Source organism: Cervus elaphus, chromosome 26, assembly GCF_910594005.1.
Source record: "Cervus elaphus chromosome 26, mCerEla1.1, whole genome shotgun sequence".
Lineage (NCBI taxonomy): Eukaryota > Metazoa > Chordata > Mammalia > Artiodactyla > Cervidae > Cervus > Cervus elaphus.
This window is the reverse complement of record NC_057840.1, coordinates 17,774,074-17,798,212: the sequence shown is the minus strand read 5'-3', so window position 1 is coordinate 17,798,212 and position 24,139 is coordinate 17,774,074. Positions and strand designations below refer to the sequence as shown.

The 24,139-nt window shown below is 41.5% G+C and overlaps 1 protein-coding gene, 1 non-coding gene and 1 pseudogene across 4 annotated transcripts in view; 2 read left to right on the top strand and 1 right to left on the bottom strand.

Moving 5' to 3' along the window:
* The first annotated feature begins 4,711 nt into the window (after positions 1–4,711).
* Positions 4,712–4,858, top strand: LOC122684530 (annotated as a pseudogene).
* Positions 4,859–11,347: 6,489 nt separating this feature from the next.
* Positions 11,348–24,139, top strand: part of MOXD1 (monooxygenase DBH like 1) — an 87,910-nt gene continuing 75,118 nt past the window's right edge. For all 3 annotated transcript variants that reach the window (XR_006338040.1, XR_006338039.1, XM_043888560.1), the window contains exon 1: positions 11,348–11,678. Coding sequence is in view for 1 of the 3 variants with exons in the window: in XM_043888560.1 (XP_043744495.1) it covers positions 11,415–11,678 (264 nt within the window). In the remaining 2 variants the exon portion in view is untranslated. The remainder of the gene's footprint in view (positions 11,679–24,139) is intronic.
* Positions 23,606–23,711, bottom strand: LOC122684551. The gene has a single exon (XR_006338093.1). It is a non-coding gene; the product is annotated as a U6 spliceosomal RNA (small nuclear RNA).

Below are 24,139 nucleotides of genomic sequence, written 5' to 3'. Positions count from 1 at the left end.
TTCACATGCTAGCAAGGTAATACTCAAAATCCTTCAAGTTAGGCTTCAATAGTAGGTGAACTGAAAACTTCCAGATGTACAAGCTAGATTCAGAAAATGCAGAGGAATGAGATATCAAGTTGCCAACATTCTTTAAATCATGGAGAAAGCAAGGAAATTTTAGAAAAACATCTACTTCTGCTTCATTGGCTACTCAGAAGCCTTTAACTGTGTGGATCACAGCAAACTGTAGAAAATTCTTAGAGTTGGGAATACCAGACCACCTTACCTTCCCCTGTATGCACATCAAGAAGCAACATTTAGAACTGGACATGGAACAACAGACTGGTTCAAACTTGACATCGGAGTAGATTAAGGCTATATATTTTCACTCTGCTTATTTAACTTTTATGCAGAGAACATCAAGTGAAATTCCAGGCAAGATGAATCACAAGCTGGAATCAAGATTGCCAGGAGAAATATCAGCAATCTCAGATATGCAGATGATACCACCTTTGTGGCAGAAAGTGAAGAGGAACTAAAGAGCCTCTTGATGAGGGTGAAAGGGGAGAGTGAAAAATCTGGCTTAAAACATTCAAAAACCTAAGATCATGGCATCCAGTCCCATCATGGCAAATAGATGGGGAAAAATTGGAAACAGTGGCAGATTTTATTTTCCTGGGCTGTAAAATCACTGTGGACGTTGACTGCGGCCATGAAATTAAAAGATGCTTGCTCCTTGGAAGAAAAGCTATGACAAACCTAAACAGCATATTAAAAAGCAGAGACATTACTTTGCCAACAAAGGTTCATCTAGTCAAAGCTATGATTTTTCCAATAATCAAGTATAGATGTCAGGGTTGGATCATAAAGAAGGCTGAGCACTGAAGAATTGATGCTTTCAAATTGTCGTGCTGGAGAAGATTCTTGAGAGTCCCTTGGACATCAAGAAGATCAAACCAGTCAATCCTAAAGGAAATCCACCGTGAATATTCACTGGAAAGACTGATGCTGAAGCTCCAATACTTTGGCTACATGATAAGAAGAGCTGACTCATTGAAAAAGACCCTGATACTGGGAAAGATTGAGGACAGGAGGAGCAGGGGGTGACAGAGAATGAGATGGTTGGATGGCATCACCAACTCAATGGACATGAGTTTGAGCGAACTCCAGGAGATAGTGAAGGACAGGGAAGCCTGGAGTGCTGCAGTTCATGGGGTCTCAAAGAGTCAGATACAAAGAGTCAGATACATGGCAGCTGAGCAACAAATATTTGAGTAGAATTTCTTAATTTTTTTGGTGAACAATTTTTATTTTATTATTATTTTTTAAATTTATTTTTAATTGGGGAATAATTGCTTTACAATATTGTGTTGGCTTCTACCATACAACAACATGAATCAGCCATAAGTATACATATATCCCGTCCCTCTTGAACCTCTCCCCACCCCCATCCTACCGCACCCCTCTAGGTTGTCACAGAGTACCACATTGAGCTCCCCGTTCTACACAGCAACTTCCCGTTAGCCATCTATGAATATTTTACATATGGTAATGTATATGTTTCATTGCTACTCTCTCAACTCATCCTACCTTCTCCTTTCCCAGCTGTGTCCAAATCTGTTCTCGGTCTGCACTTCTATTCCTGCCCTGCAAATAGGTCCATCAGTACCATTTTTCCAGATTCCATACATATGCATTGAAATACAACAATTGTTTTTCTCTTTCTGACTTACTTCACTCTGTATATCAGGCTCAAGGTTCATCTGCCTCACTAGAACTGACTCAAATGGAATTTCTTGATTTTGTAATAAAATGTTCCTTCTATAAAAATCACAATTTTGTTAAGCCTTCTGACTTTAGAGTTCTGGTGCTCCTCAACCTAACATTTTTTCTACTGATGGAATTCTTTCTTCTAACCAAAACTTCATAGAGGATTCCTCACAAATCGGGCGTCACATCTCATATATATCTTGAATTTTATTTTAATCTTAACTTTCCTTTTCAGTCTGGATGTTTAGATGAGATCTACTGCTACAGTCATGTCTGCACCAACTCATCTTCTCTCTCATCAAGATTTATGTTAATTGGGCAGAGTTGTCTTGGATCACCTGTTGGAACATCCCAAGCTTCTGCTCTCCTGGTTTAGAAGCTCTATTGTGACGTACCACCAACTAGCCAAGTCAGAGCAATGGCTATCATGGATGGAGAGTGACCTTAAAGCTGGTGACTAACCAGAGGTGGTGATAATGTGGACTGAGGCCATGCAATTATGTTGGCAGGACTTTGGTATTCCCCTTGTCACCCTTGTCCTTTTTTTTTTTTTGGCTGCACCATGTGACATGTAGGATCTTAGTTCCCTGACCAGGGATTGAACCTACACCCCCTGCATTGGAAGCATGGAGTCTTAGCCACTGACCCTTCAGGGAAGTCACACCCTTGTCCTTTTTATTTTTACAATTGCTCACTCTTCTGGCTCATTGAGTGGGATTCAATCTGTTGCTTTTTCTAATCTCTCTTTTTGCATTCTCGGCCACCAAATAAACATACAGAATTCACACTACCTTTGACAAAATACTTTTCAGGTAATTCTTTCATATAAAAGGAATCACTTACTTTGCTAGATTAATTAAGAATCAATTTAATTCAGAATTTAGTCTTAATTCTGAACTAAGATTTGCCAATTCTTAATTCAGAATTGACGATAACTATGTCTTAAGAAAGGGCTACCATATAGTTTATCAGTTTGCCTAACTTTACCCCCCTCAAATAATAAACATTTTATCACATGGTGTTTGCTCTTGGTCACAGAGAATCAAAGAATTAAAATTAATATTCTTTACTTGGGAGTACTTATGACTTCCTTTTATATATTGATACAGGAATTTCTTCAAGACTGAATTGAAACATCACTGTTAAAGAGGAAGGGACTTAGTGGCCCTACTGGTTCAGTGGATGAGAATCTGCCTGCCAATGCAGGGGTCACAGGTTCCATCCCTGATTCCGGAGATCCCACCTGCGGCCCGGCCACGAAGCCTAAGGGTAAGGCCTGTGCTCCTCAACAAGAGAAGCTACTGCAATGAGAAGCCCAAGCACTGCAACCAAGAGTAGCCCCAACTGGCACAACTAGAGAAAGCCCATGAAAAGCAACAAAGACCCAGCAAGCCAAAATTAAATAAATTAAATAAACAAAAATAAAGAAGAAGGAAGAACAGAGCAGGAGATGGTCTGTTTTTGCTAGTATTTGGCCTCTTCTTTGTGGGAGGCAGATCAAATTGATCTCATGGGTCAGGTCAAACCCATTTCTTGAAATATTTAGGCCTCCTAAATATTCTTTACATGGATAAGTCTACCTTAGAAATGTAGATTTAAAACATATTTTCAAATCAAAGCATTGGTTATGCTAGTTAAAAAAGTTTTTTGTTTTTTTTTTAAACAATATTACTTTAATTTCTCTGGTTTCTATCCAAATCATGATTTTTTAAACTCCCTTAGGTTTTTTTTTTTTTTTTCTGATTTAACAGTTCAATTCAGTCGCTCAGTTGTGTCCGACTCTTTGCAACCCCATGGAATGCAGCACACCGGGCTTCCCTGTCCATCACCAACTCGCAGACCTTGCTCAAACTCAGGTCTATTGAGTCAGTGATGCCATCCAACCATCTCATCCTCTGTCATCCCCTTCTCCTCCTGCCTTCAATCTTTCCCAGCATCAGAGTTTTTTCCAATGAGACAGTTCTCATCAGGTGGCCAAAGTACTGGAGCTTCATCTTCAACATCTGTCCTTCCAATGAATATTCAGTACTCATTTCCTTTATGTTTGATCTCCTTGCAGTTCAAGGGACTGATTTACAATCTGATTTAACAATCCTGTAGTGTAAATAGCAATGTTTGTTAGTGTTTTAACAAAAAAAAACCACCCAAATTTTCCTTTTAGGATTAGGTTCTTACACTATTTTGCACTCACTAACTGGTTAATGCTGTATCATGGTCTCAGTTACTGAGAGAGTAAAAGCCTTTACTCTCCGGTGTCACTAGGAGACACAAAATATATCTATGACTTGAAAAAAAAAAAAAAAGTGATCGTGGCAATTTTCTCTCCAAGTTTTTGCTGCTGTGAATTCTAAGCACTGACTATGTACTTGAGGAAGGGAACAGACTACCCCCTTTTTTCTAAGTTTTCATAACTTACAAGACACCAACTCTCATTTTATGTTGCATGAAAGTTTAAAATTTCAATATGTTAAGTTTTCCTTTCCTAACATCCGACAAGTGGAGGGGAAAAATGGATTGATAATTATCATTCTGCCTCACAAGAATAATTGAGTTACTTTAAGTTGTATCTGCAACCTTAAGTTGCTGTCCATGGGGTCGCAAAAAGTCAGACACGACTGAGCGACTGAACTGAACTGAACTGAAGTTGTATCTGAGTAGTTGTGTGGAGAGAGACTAAAAGAGAAATGCCATTAAAATAAGATGACTTCCTTCAGTTTCACTCAAAATTTCACTTCCTTTCTTCACCCTCACCATGACTTTTTAACATTCAATTTTATATGGTCCATTGCCATAGAACCCATTATAGTATAGAGCCAATCCACAGGAAACTCAGTAACCACATACACTTTTAGAAACTTGTGTCAAGAAAAGCTTCAAACATTTGTAGCAAATTGGTTTTCACTGTAGTTTGTTCATTTTGTTTATATTCAATAACAATACTACCAATAGAGTTGTTTAAGAGGTTACCTGGCAGGGGGGATACAGTAATCACGAAGGTAATTTTCTCAGGGGAAGGCTTATCAATTGCACCCTGGGATTTTCCCAAATGTGGGAAATTTGGCTGCATAATTTATGGCAACGGGGGACTGTTTTGAACATTCCCCTGGAAAAAAAAAGAAAAAGGTATAAAAATGTTTCTAAGACATGAAAATCCATGCAGGTGGCGCTAGTGGTAAAGAACCCGCCTGCCAATATAGGAGACACAGGTTCAATCCCTGGGTTAAGAAGGTCCCCTGGAAGAGGAAACGACAACCCACTCCAGTATTCTTGCCTGGAGAATCCCATGGACAGAGGAGCCTGGCAGGCTACAGTCCATAGGCTTGAAAAGAGTTGGACATGACTGAAGTGACTTAGCATGCATGTAAGACATGTAATAGTTTACGGTAATTAATAGATGGATGAAGCTGGAGCCCATTATACAGAGTGAAGTAAGCCAGAAAGATAACATTACAGCATACTAACACATATATATGGAATTTAGAAAGGTGATAACGATAACCCTATATGCAAAACAGAAAAAGAGACACAGAAATACAGAACAGACTTTTGAACTTTGTGGGAGAATGTGAGGGTGGGATATTTCAAAAGAACAGCATGTATACTATCTATGGTGAAACAGATCACCAGCCCAGGTGGGATGCATGAGACAAGTGCTCCGGCCTGGTGCACTGGGAAGACCCAGAGGAATCGGGTGGAGAGGGAGGTGGGAGGGGGGATCGGGATTGGGAATAAAGACCTGCCCTCTGTAGTTGAAATAAAAAAAAAAAAAAAATGAAAATAAATAAATAAATAAATATTTAGTATTATAAGAAATTTCTTCCTTTACAGTTGAGAGGAGATCCTGTTGTCTTTGCTTTTATATAAATTGGAAAGTATTTTTCACCCTCTGTTTCCTCCAAATAGGGAGGAAACAGCAATGTTACTGTAATGATTAAATGTGACAATTCATGTAACATTCCTGCAGCACTTAATAAATGTTACTATTGTGACGATCATTATGATTACTATGATTTTACTGCGAAGGTTAACAATACCTGGCTCTGTCTATATCCTCATCTTAACAGTTACGTTTTATTCTTTTGGTGTCTTAAGCTCACTGTTGGGATTAGTTTTATGACATGTTAACTTCCATAAACTCATTGGAAGGCAAAGAGAAAGAAGAGATGAAGAGGTCATTGTGAATACACTGAAATTCCCCTAATACGTCGGGCTCCTTCTGTTCATGCTCCTGTGTTCTCATTATTATTAACGGTTTTACTCCTAAAGCTAATTTTCTAATGGCCTGGGGTTTTGATAGACTCTATTTGGGCAAATTCTGCTAAGTTGAGGTGGCAACAATTATTTGGTCAAGTATAGCAGTGACAGTTAACTTGATTATTTGTTTGTAGTTACCTTTTGCTTAATTACCTAAAGAGAAAAAAGATGATTTTGGAAGACTAAATTGTGTTTATGTAAGGCTAAGTTAATTAATCTTTCATTTCTAAGTGAATTAATCTTTAATTTCTTTAACTTCTAATCTGGATCTTTAAATGTGAAAAGTTCCAAAGACTTAAGACTAGAGTGTAGATTTAAAAATGAAAAATAAAATCTTGTAGCATGGGAAAGAATCGTACACATTTTTCATCTTTTATTTAAGTATTGACTAGAGAAGGCCTTCCCAGGGGGTTCAGTGGTAAAGAATTCACCTGCTGAGACACAAGACACGGGTTGGATCCCTGTGTTGGGAAGATCTCCCAGAAAAGACAATGGCAACCCACTCCAGTATTCTTGCCTGGAGAAGCCCATGGACAGAGGAGCCTGATGGGCTACATACAGTCCATGGGGTCACAAAGAATCAGACAGGCAAAACTGAGTGACTAACACTTTCACTTTACAATACTATAGTCTAAGTTGATATAAATCAGCTTCTCCCCTACCACGTTATGGATCTACATCACGGTTACATATAAAGGTAACTTCTAAAAGATGATCATTAGTGATAAAAACGAGTAATTTTTTAATACTTTATGCATTTATGTATTTAAGTTTCTGATTGCACTGGGTTTGTTACTGTGCGGGCTTTTCTTTAGCTGCGGCGAGTGGGGGGCTGCTCTTCACTGCAGTGCGCAGGCTTCTCATTGTGGTAGCTTCTCTTGTTGCGGAGCACTGGGCTCCATGGCTCACAGGCTTCAGTAGTTGCAGCCCATGGGCTCAGTCCTTGTGGGTCCCGGGCTCTAGAGCACAGGCTCAGTAGCTGTGGCTCATGGGTTTAGTTGCTTCGTGGTATGTGAGATTTTCGCAGACCAGGGAATGGAACCCATGTCTCCTGCATCGGCAGGCGTATTCTCTACTACTGAGCCATCAGGGAAGCCCCAAGTGTGATTTTTTTTTTTCTTCTAAGAATATTCTATTACTTTCCTAGTTGAAACAGTTTTATTTTAGAGCACAGTTTATAGATAATACCAAAATGCAGATTTTGCAAACAGAAAGCAGTTTGCTTGTTGTTGTCTTCATATGGAAGAGCCTAAAAGTGATTTTTCAATCCCAACTGGCACTTATTTTCAAAGTAACCTCAAGAACTCAGTGAAAGCCATTTCAGTTCTTTAATAATGAAAGTAAAGGCGCTATGGCCTCACCTTCTTCACCCACACTACTGTCATCATTAGTATCATCCATTATTAAGATAAGGAATATAATATTGGGCTAATAGCACATCATGGCATCTTGCTTGTGTGAAAAATAACAGCCCAACTGAAAGTTTCATGATGATGACATAGTGACTTTAAAAATTATTTTTTTGTTGTTGAATATGAGGTGAGAGCTAGGGAAAGTATATAGTTTAAGAAAAAGAAAAAGAAAGCAAAGTTCTATTTTTGGCTTTTCTACCACTGACTCACAGTGTTAACTTGAACCAGTGACCAACTTTTGTGTATTAACTAAGCCTATCCGCACAAGAGGCTTAGTGAATAGACAAAAATGAGAAAATGCTTCAGCTTCCCTATTTGAGGGCTGGAGAACTGCTGAGATCACTTATATAAATATTTTTCTTTGAGCTCCCTAGAAGACAGGAACTTTATAAATATTTAGTCTTATTGTTGCACCTTAGGTACAAGTAGGCAGGAAAATTATGATACTCCCATATTTAACTAAGAAATAACCTAGTTCAGACAGTCCTGGTTCATAGCAAGGACTTTGCACTGGCTTGTTAGGGTCTCTTGAGCTGTCATTTTTCCATCTTCCTCCCCCCTCCTTGCAGTTGACAAATGTGGAAATATAAATAAACCTTCCACAGCAGCAAGGGTTCCAAGGTAAGGAAGCCCAGCATGGATTCAGTCACACTGGCTGATGGCAAGCTGTGTATCAGAATGGGTGAGGATTCAAAATAAACATCACATTTAAAATTCCTGATTGAAAAGTGTGAGAAAATGACTCATTTTTAAGAATGAGTAATTTGGTTGAATGTACTGAACTCAAGTCAGACCTCATTGAATCTCCAGTTTTCTCTCTTTTCTGTTTCTTTTTCAGATACATGTGTGTAGAGAAGAAACCTAAAAAAAAAAAAAATGTGACTGGAACTGGCATGCTTAGACTCATTTTTTATTTCAAGTGGAGTTTTGCAAAATTAATTCACCTGTTTCTTCACAAATTCCTTTTCAACAGCCTCTTCCTTCAAGGTTTTAATGGCCTAGGTTCTGGAATGATGTTCTTGGAATGCATACAAGGGTTATTTTTGGATGGCGGAATTTCAGGTGATTTTTTAAAGTTTGCTTTCTTACTCATATTTTCCTGTATTTCCTGACCTTTAGCTTTAAATAAGAAAGAAGTATTATTTTTACAAAAACAATAGTGAATAAATAAATTTGAAACTCCTTGCTACTGATTTTACTCTCTTCTTGGCCATATATCCTGAGTTTTTAATGGACCAATGCTTTCTTCCTGCTCTCTTTAAGGATTTAAAACAAGCAGTTGTACAGTAATTAATTTCCAATTGGGAAACAGAGTTTATGAAATTGAATGGGGAGATGATTTTGATCGAGGAAACCCACGCAGTGTATAAAGCACACTTAGATAAAATTGTCTCTTTTGTCTTCATTTACTGGGGTAATTCAAGCCAAGGCAGAATGGATCTCTTAGAGCTAAATTATGCTAATAATGTTCTGTTGATCTAATCTCAAGATGATTCTATTAATTTTAATAGTTCTTGAGCACTCAGCATGCTTTAGATGCAATGCCAGTTACAGACAAGCAACAGGCAATAATTTCACATTCAACAATCTTACTTGATGAAAGAATAAAACCATTTATTTTTGTGTATCTGTGTGTGGTCATCTTTTCTATTTTTGCCTTAATACCAGGGCAGAGCAGAGCATTCGATCACATCTAGGGGGCCAAGCTTTCCCTCCACAGCCTATCTTTGTTAAGAGGATGCCTCCAGAAGGATCTGAAATGCATCTATTTATTCTTCCTACAAGTATTTATTAAGCACTTATTGCAAGGTGGTCCGTATTTTAGGCAATGGGCTAGAATAAGGAACCAGAATCTGTTTCTGATCTAAAAGGCTGCTGAAGGAAGCTGTCTACAAACAGACACTGAAATATTAGGAGTACCATCACGAGGTCTGAAGAGAACATTCCATGGACATCAGTACCACTGTGTAAGGGTCAACGCAATCTGATGGAAATGTGGGAAGGAGGATTAGAAAATACTTCAAAGAATGGAGAGAAGAAAAGGCCAGTGTGGCAGAGCATGAGCAATCTGAAAAGGCAGAGTGATGGGAGATAGCAGGGCTCTCTTTTAGGATTCTAGAGGCAATTTTTTTGTGTCCTTCTAGTGGGAAATGAGTGAGTGATATGAGAGTGATTGATGGAAGGTAAAGCCAGAACAATAAACAGGGATCAGACTCTAGATGTGAATTTGGAATTTATCTAACACCCCTCCCCCCACCGAGGAAGTAGATGTAACCACATGTTCCACGCTCCTCTATGCTAGGAATAAAAAGTAGGGTCACCAAAGAGGAAGTTTGCCTTTGATCATTCTGGAGTGACATAGCTCCCTTGCAGTCCCTGTGTTTCATGCAGCACCAAGATTGGCTCTTCTTGGTCTCTGCGCCCACCATTTGTTCCTCCCTGCGTATGCCTCTTCCTGGCTAGAGCCACAGCAATAACCACACCCCTGTTCTTGTAAAATCTCAGTTCTAAGGATGAAATTATTAGTTTGCTGAAGTTGATGCTGCTGCCTCGGACGTCTGCCCAGGGCGCTACTGTGGCTGCTCTCAACGGGTCAGTTCCTTTAAGTCTTCACAGGCTCTTATTTCTCGCCTTGTCCCAAAGTTTGAACACCACTCTTCTCTGGGCTATTGTCATTGGCTAAACCTAGAGATTTCTGTCCCCCCTCTCCTTGGGATGAGTCCCTTCTCAAGCAATTCCTTGAACTCCCTGGTAAGCAGATCTACAGGAAGGCTGCCTTCTGGAATGAGTCGAATATGCCTGAATCTTTGGGAGAGCACAGTTCTGGTGCATGCTGGTAACTCTGGGAAAGTCACGGGAAAAGGAACGGGAAGAGAAAACAAGAGCAAGAAAAAACAGGCTGAAACCTGACTCTAAGAAGAAGGCAGCTTGTGTGGGGCTTCCAAATGCAGAGCAAACAGCACCGTGTGTATATTCTTCTTGCCCATGCTGTTTTCATCTGCTATCTGCTCTTATTTTTATATTCTGTATTAATTTGTATCTTATGAGCCACCTTAGAACGTTTTCTGAAACATGGCAGAATATAAATAAATGAATAAATAAAGAAGGTAATTTGCAGTTACACTGAGTAATTAGCCTTCTGAAGACAGGAGTGATGTGGGTAAAAGTGGAGGCAAAAACACTTTTTGACAAACACGACTATGACCAGAACTTGAAATAGGAAGACTTCAAATTAAACTCCCAAATGATGCTTCAACCTTGACCTACTCTGCTAATGACTGAGTATTTTGGCAGAATTTGTCAAAACCAAACCAAATCAAACAAAAACCAGGCATAACGAGGCAAGCCTCAGGTCACTGACTCCCGGCGTCAGGAACCAAAAGCGCTGGAGGAGGTGAACCGTGGGGTTAAGGGCATCGCTGGTTACAATGGTTTCCCATGCAGCGAATATCGAGATGTTAAGCAGTTACCCTGGACGGGACTTTCTCTCGCTTGCTGCCCATCAAACCCAGGATTAGCCCTCTGATTACTCAGGTCCTCGCCTCCTCTGCTGAACTGAATTTGCCCTCCCTCTGCAATCTCTGATTCTCTCCCCGAGATCCCCGCCCCCTGTTCCCCGCGACGGGCCCCCACTGCCCAGGCGAGCGCTAGGACTCCGCGCTCCTTTCCTGTCGACCCCCGGCCCTCGGCTTCTGCCTCCTCCTCTCCTCTTCCAGGACTCCCGTCACTGCGCTCCCCGCCGAGTCCGACCTCGGGGACCAAGTCGGGGGCGCGGGGCGGCAGGTGGATGGGCCGGAAGGGCGGGTCGCGGAGGGAGTCGGCGGGAGTCCGCCCGCGGACGGCCCGGGGCTGGGAGGGAGAGCGGGGCTGCGGCCCCTCCCGGCGGGCGGGCCGGGGGGCGGTCCCAGGCCGCCCGCTCGCGCCGCCGCTCCGCGTGCGCCCTCCGCGCTCCAGTCGGCGGGAGCCCAGGTGCCGGTGGGCTGGACGCGCCCGAGGATGTGCGGCTGGCCGCTGCTCCTGCTCTGGGGGCTGCTCCCCCGCGCGGCGGCGGGGGGCTCGGGCTGGCCCTTCCCGCACCGCACGCTCCTCGACTCCGAGGGCAAGTACTGGCTGAGCTGGGGCCCGCGGGGCGGCCGGCTCGCCTTCCGCCTCGAGGTGCGGACCGCCGGCTACGTGGGCTTCGGCTTCTCGCCCACCGGGGCCATGGCCGCGGCCGACATCGTCGTGGGCGGGGTGGCCCGCGGGCGGCCCTACCTCCAGGTAAGCGCGTACAGACCTTCCTGCAGCCGCCCCGCCGAGCCCCCCGGCCGGTCCGGATTCCGGGCAGGCAGGCGCGGTTGGGGGGCGCCGCGGGCCACCCGGCTTTCTCTCCGGCGGAGGCTGGCCGCCGTCGCCCCCGTGGCCCCGCAGCCCCAGCCCGGCTTCCGCCACCCCTGCGATCCGCTCTGGCACCCCGGATCCCAAGGCCCCTGGGGCTGGGCTCCCCAGCTCCGCCGCCGGGCCCCCGGCAAGCTGAACGAGGTAACCCTAGGCAGCTTTCCGTCTCTGAACACGTTCCTGTCCCCAGCGCCCCACTCAGTACACGCCCCACGTGCACACCTGCCGCGCACCACCCGTCAGCCTTGATGGTTGAGAGGGACCCCGGCTTTGGGGATCTACGGAACGGCTCTCGGGGTTGAAGGGACCGGAGAGTTTGGGCATTTGCTGTCTAGCTGTCTGGAATCGCGGATCTCAGAAGGCTTTTCTGTAGCTTCCCAACTCTGGGGCTGGGTCAGCTACCTCATGCCAGCAATGAATGAAAGGTCCCCAAGAATCCTCAGGAACTTGCTATTGGGAGCTATTTAGGAAGCTGCGAAAAACTACAAAAGCTTGTCTTCAGGCAAAACCCCATATTAAGTGACAAAACGTTTCACTTACTTTCAGTTCAGTTCAGTCGCTCAGTCGTGTCCGACTCTTTGCGACCCCATGGACTGTAGTACGCCAGGCTTCTCTGACCATAACCAACTCCTGGAGCTTACTCAGACTCCTGTCCATCGAGTCGGTGATGCCACTTACTTTATTTAATAGCTAGCAAAATTAAATTGACAGCTGCCGTTTTGCTTTGACAGAGCCAGAGTAGAGCCATTGCCTGTTCACATCTATTTTAAGGAATAGGAAAAAAATTAAAAAAAAAAGAATTGAGATGATCGGAATGATTAGATGCTCAGGTTCTTGGACATTTTTGTCTGTTTGACTTTGACCAACATTTGAACACTTTTCCACTATGATGTAACATCGTGGTGAATATAGTGTTGCTTATCAAAGTTCATCCCAAATTACTGCCCTTTGCCAAAAGTCTCTTAATCCATATGAAAGCTAGTTCTTCTATGTATTAAGGCTTTGATGATATTAAAATTGATGCACCCGATGGATTCCAAAGAGCATTTCTCAGTAATTTTATTTCTGACATCTAAGCTTGATTGCCACGATGTTCTGCCATTAATTTTTAATGCTAATTCTGGCAATGAGCTATTAACTCTGGCTAGAAATTTTAAAAATGACAGCAATAAAAACTTTAAAACCGTTCTGTTGTCTATTTTTTCATAAATTAGTCTTTTCCTCCCCCAAATAAGCACAACTCCAATAAAGTTTTATGAGAATTACACTGTTGAAGTCATTGATGTATAAATTTACTCCTCCTGCAGCATCTCAGACATTAAATTTGTAAACCAAGAATTTGACTCCAAAGACAGGCCTCACTAGCTGAGTAATTAGCTCTCTTCTGATATGAAGTAGACAGTACCTTATTTAAACTAATCTATTGAGCCACATCTTTTTGCTTGTCTATTTTTTATTTTAGGATGGGCAGAATCAAATGCCCCTTAACTATCCTTAAATGTTTTGTTGAAGGGAGCATGGAAAGTCTTACTTTAGTGATATCATAAAACATGTATACTTTAAAGATAACTTGATATTGTTTTTCTCAAAGAGTAGCATTTCTAGAAAGCCCATCCAGTTTGATATCAAATGAAAGACTAAGAGCAGAATTCTGTTTCAACATGCTATAAGGGGCACGCCACAAACATAGTTTGTTAAACTACAGTATTTCCACACTGCGGGTAGCTCTTTGTAAAGATCACATAAGAACTAATTAAGTGCCCTTTAGATGGGTTTTGAAATGTTGAACTTTTCTTAAAGTAATTGCTGAACACATAACACTGTTCAGTAAGCCTTGGATATGGACCTTTCCCCAATATATTTAATGAGCAAGAAGTAGAACTTTCCCTTCTATTTTTATTCCTAAGGAAATGGAATTTTTATTTTCATGTATAAAGGATTGTCATTTTCTCAGTTGACCGACATCCTTTACTACTCCATTTTTTTAAGCACCGGTGGAGAATTTGCATGCCAATGCAGGAAATTCGAGAGACTGGTTCTGTCCTCTGGGTCAAGAAGATCCCCTGGAGTAGGAAATGGCAAGCCACACCAGTATTGTTCCCTAGGGAATCCCATGACAGAGAAGCCTGGGGCTTCAGTCTGTGGGCTTGCAAAGTGTCGGACACCACTGAACACACACACAGCACAGCCCAGCCCACTCATTTTAGGACCTATAATATACAATAAAAATTATGCATGGCAGTTAAGTAGAAAGAAAATTTATTAAAAATCTTTTTAACAAAATGAAAGACCCCAGACACTAAAAATAAAAAGAAATGTATCAATTCCAGCTGGATCATCCAGGTTGGGAGATTCCATTTTCCAACACTTGAAATTGTGTCTTCCCCCAAAACCTGCTAGTCTGAGATTCTTTGTACAGTGAGTGGTATCTTCAGCAGCTCTACCAAAAGGTAAATAAAGTTCTTAAACATTGTGTATGTGATTCCATTGGGAAACTTTGATTTTCATGTAATTTTACTTCCAGTGAGAACAAACTTTGCATGAAACAATACAACAAAAAGCATTGCTTCTGGGGCAATGGCATTAAACTGTATGATGATTGATGACAACCTAAGTTGATGTCCAAGTCACCTTCCCTTGTGGCTACTTTCCATATATATTATTTCATTCTTTCTTATTTAATTAGAAAACTTCACCTTTAGATATTTTATTATTATTCTGACTTTTATTTTTTCTGATGATACTAAGACTCTTCTTTTCAATAGAATTTTAACTCCTGGATAACTATGTAAGACTAAATCCCAACCAGCCAGGCAGAGAATTGTTGGTGAAACAGATGTCATAAACCCAAATCCATACAGAGGCCTGGAAGCAAATGTAAACGAGTGAGGAGACTCGAGTGGAAATGGCAGTATTGTAATGCAGAAGAGTAGAGGGGATGGAAGAAGCCCCAGTTTTCGCATGTGAATTACTGTTATGTGGGAATGCAAATCAAGTATTGCCAGATCTTCTGTTTGTTTGTTTTTTGAGAGAAGACAGATGTGTGTGTGTGTGTGTGTGTGTGTGTACAAATCTGTACAAATCTGATTGGTAAATAGCAGCCACAATTCAAGTTTGTATAAGACACCCTGTTTTGCATATATACACACATAACTTCAGTTGAGATATATCCCGTGGACAGCTTAATCTGGGACCAAGAGGGGAAAAGCTAAAGTGAATAAAGAATCAACCCAAATTATGAAAACTGGTGAAAGGACGAGAGGCAGGTTCCAATTGTCTTCAGGCCCCATTTATTCTGTGTTAGGAAATGTTCAGTGTTGGAGGGGACCTTGCCCCTCTTTTGGTTATCTATCACTGTGTAATAAATGACCCCCAAACGTGGTGGTTGGTTTTGCTCACAAAGCTACTATTTGAGCAGGGCTTGGTGGTGCCAGGTCTTCTTTGCTTCACTTGGTGTCCACTCCAGGGTGAGTCCCTGGTTCATCTGGAGGCTCTCTCACTGGTTTTTCTGACTGGTGGCGGAGGCTGGCTGTTGGCTGGACCGCCCCAGGTACTGCGGTGGGAACGTGGCCTGGCCATGCAGCTGCCCGCCTTCCTCCCAACAGTGGCTGAGTCCCAGCAGTGAACATCTCAAGAGGCCCAAGTAGAAACTGTGTGGCCCTTTATCATTTAGCCTTGGAGTCCTGGACTGTGTCTTTTGCTGTGGTCCCAGTCCCTCTGGATTCAAGAGGAAATGTAGATACCACCTCAACATCCCACGGTGAGGAAGTCACATGGGAGGGGAAGATATTAGTGTGGCCATCTTTGCAAAATCCATGCAACCACACTCATTCTCGCCAACCTTCAACCACCACTTCTGAGTACCTATTACCATGTATCCACTCTCTCTTCACTGCTGAGATGGGGAGGCAAGCTTTTACTTATTCACCTCTTTTTTACTCCCTCATGCTTACACACACACACACACCACTCACAAGAAGTTAGTGAATAGTTGTCTTCCTTGTCCACACTCTTTCCACCCTCCCCTCGCCCCCCCAAAAAGAGTTCTAAACCCCGGCAACCCCAGATTTTTCAGTGGTTGCCAGTCACTAATTCAGGACTGGACCCAATGAGACTACTTCCAGGGGGCCGTGCGACATTTGCTTGTAGATGGAAATACCAGATTTTGATTCCGTTGCCTCAAGACAGTATACTGGCTTGGACACTCTTCTACACTGAGATGAGGTATTATGGAACTCGGCCTGCCCGTTTTGTAATCCTCCAGCCCTGGAGCAGGTGTTTCTTTAAAGGGCGTGTAACCAGGTACCATCAAAACGGGAAAGAAGAGAAACATGGTTGTGGAGTAAAGCCCGGCCCCATGTCACCTACGGATAAGTTGTTCAGGTGGGGACCTGGTACTCCTGGGATGATGCTGAGGTTGGCCTCCAGACGCTGTGTTGCCAGGGGTGGGGGTGGGAAGCTGTCTTTCCTTTCGCCTTGGCTTTGGAAAGCCTCACTCTTCTGTCTCAGTGAATTAACTCAGTGCTTCCTTCCCGGATGGATTCTGTCCTCTTCTTGTACTTTGCCCCTTTCTGACACAGAGCAATCCCACCCCCTTCCAAGCCACTTAGCAACTGTTGAGTCGCCATTTGGGGGAAGTAATCCGGGTTGATGAATGCTTAGTTTGTGCGAGTTGGAGAAGAGGGCAGCATTGTCAGATGTGTCTGTTCAAATCTGCACAAAAATGAATTCACTCTTCCTTTGGGGGTGTAAATTGCTGGGGAATGGAGGCAGAAACCGATGTCATCATTTGTTACAACCTCGCTGGTTGGCTGTTGCCACCGAAACTTTGCTGTGATGAGGAGTCTCTTCAGCAGCGGGGTAATTGCTGCCGGGCTGCTTGCTGAAGAAGTGCTGGGAAATTGTGCTGTGATTTGGAATCACAGAAAGCAGTGAGCATTCTTTGTGGTTAACGATGTGCTTCTTTTAAGTGCACCGCGGCCAACGGCAACAAAGAAATGTTTGGAAAGCAAATTGAAAAGCTGTAAGGGGAAGACGAAGAGAGTGTACAACCCCGACACAGATCAGCTGGGGCTTTGTTAAGAGGTATTTATAAATCTTCAGGTTATGCCCTGCCCCCTGCTCCCTCTTTGCCAGTTTCCAGATGACAAGGGACCGCTCCAAGCTTCATGTTTGGTGTATTAGTAGTAAGTCCACATGCGCCAGTGTAAGCGGGAACCAAGAATCACCAGGATGCTCTTCAACTGTGTAGTCTCCCTGACGGAGCAAAAGATTTCAAGAAGCCAGCCCGAGGATAAAGGACTAAGAGCCAGGAGAACAATGCACCTGAATTGACCATCAAAGTTCAAGGCTTCAGGCGACCAACCACCTTTCTTGGAAAGAAAGCCAAGAGTCCATCCACTTTAAAGAAAGTGAATGGTGGTTTATTGATTCATCATTCGTCATAGAGCCCTGTTAAAATAGAGTTGCTGGCCAAAAGAATGAATTTGTTATATATCATCTTGTTTCTGGAAATGTTTGATCTGTATGTAAAACAAACAAACAACTCTGCCTAAGGATGCCTTGTAATGTGGCTTATTGTAACTTTTAAAAGATAATTAGTACAGAACTTTTAAACAGAGAATTATTTCTCTAGAAAACCTCTTCTCCACTTCTGTCTTTTTTTAACTTGTTAAATTCTGGAGTAGACCAAAAAGAAAAGCTTCGCCTAAGGACAGCATATAGTATGCACAGAAGCAGGAAATTCTGCAAAAAATAAGAAAGCTTCAAATGTATTAATTTTTGTTAACAGTAAAAATGGGATTATATATGAGTGCTATGCAAATAGTGTATAGTTCAAATTTAATTTACTATTTAGGTCTTTTGTATTCAACTGATGTAGCCAAATATTATGATAAATCTTTAAGCAGTGTTTGGTTTTACAAGTTGAATATTGATATTTTGGGCACTTCCTTGTTGCTCTTCAGAGCTCAGAGTTCAGTTGATCCCCCTTAAATTTCCTAACTCTCCCACCTGAATTTTACAGTTAAGAAACTGGGCCTTACGGACCTATTCTGTGACCTGTTGGAAGCCATATAGATCAGTGGTCTGGATTCATTCCCTCTTGGTCCTGGTCTGGTGTTCTTTCTTCTGCAAGCAGCTGGTGACTTATAAAAAAACATTCCGATTTTCTTCCTCAATAGTGAAAGAACATGTTAATAAAAAGCAGTTTTAAAAAGATTGGTAAAATAAAATCATAGTATTTCTCTTCCTATTTTTGTTGTACAAATGCCATAGATACATATTTCTGTAATGTGATTTTTCATTCATAGAGTTCTTAATACATGCCATACATTATAGTCCCTCAAGTATGTTATCTCGTGTAATTCTCACAATAGCCCTATGAGGTCAATATCTTATTTCTCCCATTTTGTAAACGTATAAATGTGAGGCTCCAGGCCGTACAGCATGGGGATCATTTGTGAGTTTCACATGACTGTTTTAGTAAAGTACTCACTGATAATGTTGGAATGTTCATTCATTCATTCAACCAATATTGATTAAAGGTTTATTGAACAGTTCTAGATCCTGGGGACGTAGCATTGACCGAGAGGAAATCAGTGGTCTCATGGAGCTCCCATTTTGATGGGGGGTAAACAAATAAGCAAGAAAAATATCAAAAAGTGATAAGTATGTACAGAGGTTTAAAATAGGGTGATGTGATAAGGGGCAGTGGTGTGGCTATTTCAGATTGGGAGGCTTACACTTAAAACACGAAGGGAAACAAGTGTCCAAAGTTTTAAATGTTGTCTTTCAAGATTAACCATAGCATTTACCATTCAAAGTATTACATACTATGAGGAAGATTATTTGGCATGGGCTTCAAAGGACTCGGTAGACATTGGCTATTGGAGTCTGCCTGCGTGGAAGAAATATAATTAAAGTGTCTGAACCGCCTGAGCTCTTTTCTGTTTCTGTAGCCTTGTTACACACTTGTTTAGTAAGCTCAGCTAGAGTCTTCCAGGCTTTGATTTAGAGAATCAGTGATTTTATAGGAGTTTCTTTCTTAATACTAGGTGTGAATGCTTTTCTCGTATACTCTGCTTTCCTTCTCGTCTTCAATAACGTGAGAGAGCTAAAGGACTTGGAGAAGCTAGATCAACAAAACTGCATGAGTCTGGGGAAGATTTCCATCTTTCAGGCAATTTGTAGACTAAAGCTTGAGAACCTCAGTTTCTTAGATACAACTAAATTGCTACAATTTTTTTTTCTCCCTAAAACTTCATGCCCAGAAGCCCATTCATATAGGAAAACTCATGGTAGGTGAAACCATGTAGAAGCAAGGCCTCCTGGTATTTTGGACCTCCAGATCCCTTCAGACAGAGCCAAGATGGCAGTGGCAAATTGCACTCCACTGGTGAGCAGGCAGTGCTAATAGAGGACTGAGAACTGGGAAGATACTTCCCACATCAGAAATTCCCAAATTTGCACATTGGAATCACCTGGACATCTTTTAAAAATTTTAGCATCCAGTCATCCCCTCTCCCTCCTTCACACCATTAAATCACAGTCTTTAGAGGTCTACACAGGCCTTAATGTATTTTAAAGTTTCTTAATTGATTCTGTGCAGTCAAGTTCAGGAACTACTGACCTTGTGTGATCAGGCTCTTTGATCAGAATCAGGTAACTCCCATGTGGTCTGCCTACAGAAGCTTGGAAGATTCCAGACTCTGGGCATGGAGATACATAGCAGGATTCCCAACAAAGCAATTCAGAGTGACTGATGTTTGAAGCAAGGGTTAGCATGTGCTTGGATAGAGATTATTTTGTAAAGTAGAAAAGCCAAGTGGGTTTTTCTAGAATTGAAACACTTCTGAGATGTTTAACAAATGTGTCGATTAAAGTATTTTCTCATACTTTACATGCTGAAATGAGAACAGCAATGGAAGAACTGTGGGTAGCGGTCTATTTTGAAATACTCTGAGCCAGAAATCTCCCTCCTCCTTGTACCTCCCTACCATTCCTACACACCTTTTGTCAGTTGGTGCTAGCTGCTATATTTCTAAGCAACAGAAATATCTGCCCACACAAAGCCTAAAATTGGTAAGTTATATATGGTCACAGGGCATCAAAGGAATATTAATAAATGAAAGTCTCAGCCTGTATGTAAGCCAAGAGATGTGTTCTGCTCTCAAATCTTTTATTAGAATGAACAGTAAAAAAAAATGACTACTTTTGTATTTGGAAAAATTCTGAAGTGTATTTGTAGTCAGTGTAAAGTATAAATAGACACTCTTTCCCTTCCCACTTTCATTTCCCAAGATTACTAATAAGCAGTGAAATGCCCTAAAGCTATAGTTGCATCAGGGAGAAGGAGGAAAAGGAGTTTGCGTAGTAGATAATTAGTGTTTCATTGGGGCGTGGATGGAACATCTACAAGCTGATGAGTGTCTCATCTTCCTGAGGGAACAGAAGAGAGTCCATTTGCCTGGTGGGTCCTGAAGGAATACCTGCTGAATAACTGCTGAGCAGTTAAGAGCAGGAAGTCCTGCTATGAGTCCCAACACTGCTTGCTGCTTATTCCTTGTGTGGCCCTAGGCCAACTCTTTAACCTTGCTCAAGTGACAGTTCCCCTTATGAAGAAGGAAATTATATCTACCCATGGCATTTTTGTGAGGACTCAATGAAACAGGCAGTTAAAGCTCTTATTAGGGTAACAAGGTATTGTTAGAATGAGTCCATCACTTAGTGAAATGTCACAATTGTCAGATGATTGTGTGCATGTGTGTATGTTCAGTCACTCAGTCGCGTCTGACTCATTGCAACACCATGGACTGTAGTCCGCCAGGCTCCTCTGTCTTTGGGATTTCTCAAGCAAGAATAGTGGAATGGGTTGCCATTTCCTGCTCCAGGAATTCTTCCCGACCCACGGATTGAACCTATGTCTCCTGCATTGATGGGTGAATTCTTTACCACTGTGCCACCTGGGAAGCCCTTATCAGATGATTAGAAAAAGAAAGTAGAAAGTGAAGTCGCTCAGTCGTGTCCGACTCTTTGCGACCCCATGGACTGCATGGTCTACCAGGCTCCTCTGTCCATGGGATTTTCCAGGCAAGAGTACTGGAATGGGTTGCCATTTCCATGGAGACAAATGTCCCAGATTTTCAGCCTGGAGAAAAAATATCTACTAAGGGAAGAGTTAGGGGAGGTTGAGAGTCATTTGTAAAAACTCAAGGACAAACTTTAAGCAACAGATTTGTGAATGCTTTGCCCGAAGCAATTGGTTTGTGACTAGATGTCAACGTGCTTTCAATAAACACAAATTAAACTGACAAGACTGCATTTTCTTTGGCATTTGATTTGCTGGACCTGTAGTTTGGCTAATAAATAAATGTTGTGTCAGAATGATACTAAGGTAATTGGCAGGTTTCATATGATGTCACTGTAGAAGATGGACTAATAAAATTGAATTAGTTATTGTAAATATTTAAACATCCATACCCAAGACATGTTGATAACAGACTGCCTACATTAGACTACAGAATAAGGACTCAAAAGATAGCGATATATTAAAAGAAAGAAAGAAAACTAAAAGTTAAAAATTCAGTGAGAATACAAATAAACACTCAGTGTTTAATTCTGTATGTACAAAGTGTGTAAAATTGGTCTTAATTGGAATTCATATTAGGTCTAAGTTGAACACATGAATGCAATATTAGTCTATAAATAATACATTGAAATCAAGGGAAGTAATACTGACATTGTAGTCTATACTAGGCTAATCATTCCAGAAGATACCTTCTAGAATAACTTTTTAAAAGATGCATGAGTGACCTGGATTGTCCTAAAGGAGAATTATAAAGATGATTGAAATCTCTGGAAATTGGGCTACTGAGGCAATGGGAAACATCTGGCAATGTTTGGAGAAAGAACAGTTAGAAAAGACATGATCTTTGCCTTGAAATAGTGGACAGCCTTCCTCAAGAAAGATGGATTAGATGCTGCCTATTAGGCCCCAGAGGAAGAAAAAAGACCCAATTAGTATACTTTAAAGATAGAATCTTTCAGATTAGTATAAGAAATACATTTCTACCATCAGAGTTATTAAAATTAAATGAGTTGCAGTATTTCCCCGGCTGTCCAGTGGTTAAGACTCCACACTTCCAATGCAGGGAGCACAGGTTCAATTCCTGGGAGGGGAACTAAGATCCCTTATGGAGCAGCATGGTGAAACCAAAAAATAAGCTAAAATAAAATTGAATGAGTTGCCTTGTGAGGTTGATATTGAGCATTGTGATCCTCTCCTAAAAATGTTTTTTTAAAGAAATCTTCCTTTGGTGGTGATTATGATTGGGTGTCATATCTTTTTGCCTTTTCATACTGTTCATGGGGTTGTTGAAGAATTGATACTTCTGAACTGTGTGCTGGAGAAGACTCTTGAGATTCCCTTGGACAACAAGGAGATCAAACCAGTCAATCCTAAAGGAAATCAACCCTGAATATTCGTTGGAAGGACTGATGCTGAAGCTGAAACTCTAATACTTTGGCCGCCTGATTCATTGGAAAGGACCCTGATGCTGGGAAAGATGGAAGGCAAAGGAAGAGGGCAGTAGAGGATGAGATGGTTGGATGGCATCACCAACTCAGTGGACGTGAATTTGAGCAAACTCAGGGAGATGGTGAAGGACAGGGAAGCCTGGCGTGCTGCAGTCCTTGGGGCCCCAGTGTCAGACACAACTTGGCAACTGAATACCACCACACGTGGGTTAGGTATGCTTCAGGCTGCCTTCCAACTTGAGTGTGATGCTGGAAACAACTTCACTCCACAGTCATACCTTCAGATTATTCAAGAAATTAATAGAAGAGAAAACATTATCAACTATGAAACTATGTGGGTTTTTTTGCCACTTTAGTTTTTCAATGGAAGGATAATTGCTTTACAGAATTTTGTGGTTTTCTGTCGTACATTAGCAAGAATCAGCCATAGGTACACCCATGTCCCCTCCCTCCTGAACCTCCCTCCCATCCGCCTCCCCATCCCATCCTTCTAGATCGTCACAGAGTCCTTGTTTGAATTCCCTGAACCATATATACATACATACATAGCCAAATTCCCCTTGGCTATCTATTTTACATATGGTAATGTAAATTTGCATGTTACTGTCTCCACACATCTCACCCTCTCCCTCCTCCCCCCTCCCACTCCATGACCATAGGTCTGTTCTCTATGTCTGTTTCTTCATTGCCCCCCTGAGAATAAATTCATCAGTACCATCTTTCTAGATTCCATATATAGGTGTCAGTATATGATATTTATATTTCTCTTTCTGACCTACTTCACTTTGTATAATAGACTCTAGGTTCGTCTACCTCATTAGAACTGACTCAAATGCGTTCCTTTTCATGGCTGAGAAGTATTCCATTGTATATATGTACCATAGCTTCTTTATCCATTCATCTGTTGATGGATATCTAGGTTGCTTCTGTGTTCTAACTATTGTAAATAGTGCTGCAGCGAACACTGGGGTACATGTGTCTTTTTCAGTTTTGGTTTCCTCAAGGTATATGCCTAGGAGTGGGATTGCTGGGTCATATGGTGGTTTTATTCCTAGTTTTTTAAGGAATCTCCATACTGTCTTGCATAGTGGCTGTATCAATTTACATTCCCACCAGCAATGCAAGAGGTTTCCCTTTTCTCCAACGCTCTCCAGAATTTATTGTTTGTAGACTTTTTGATGATGGCCATTCTGACTGGTGTGAGGTGGTATCTCATTGTGGTTTTGATTTGCATTTCTCGAATAATGAGCAATGTTGAGCATCTTTTCATGTGTAAAAATATGGAATGCTTCATGAATTTGCTTGTCATCCTTGTGCCGGGGCATGCTAATCTTCTCTGTATTGTTCCAATTTTAGTGTATGTGCTGCTGAAGTGAGCACGTCTATGTTGTTTTTTAACCTGCTTCAAGAAGTTCTCCTGTCTCTGTGAATAGGTGTGCAGTGAATCTTTACAATTATTGTGAGAGAATTTCATTTCTTTCCCTACTATATATTTCAGTATATTTGAATTATATTAGTGAATATATGTTAATCCTATATAGTGAATATATATTCGTTCTGAAACCTAAAAAATGAAGAAAAAGGAGAAAGAGAATGTTTTATGACTTGTAAATACTCAAAAGAATTTGGAGGACTTTAGGAGCCTTTATATTCAATGCTGACTATAAAATCAGTAAATTTCTGAAACTTGGTTGATGCATTATTTTGTTCTATAAACAGTCTATATGTACTCTACCTCTAGACTTTCTCACCTGGGTGTCTAGATAGCATCTTAAACCTGCTTCTTCCCCAGCCTTTCCCATCTCAGT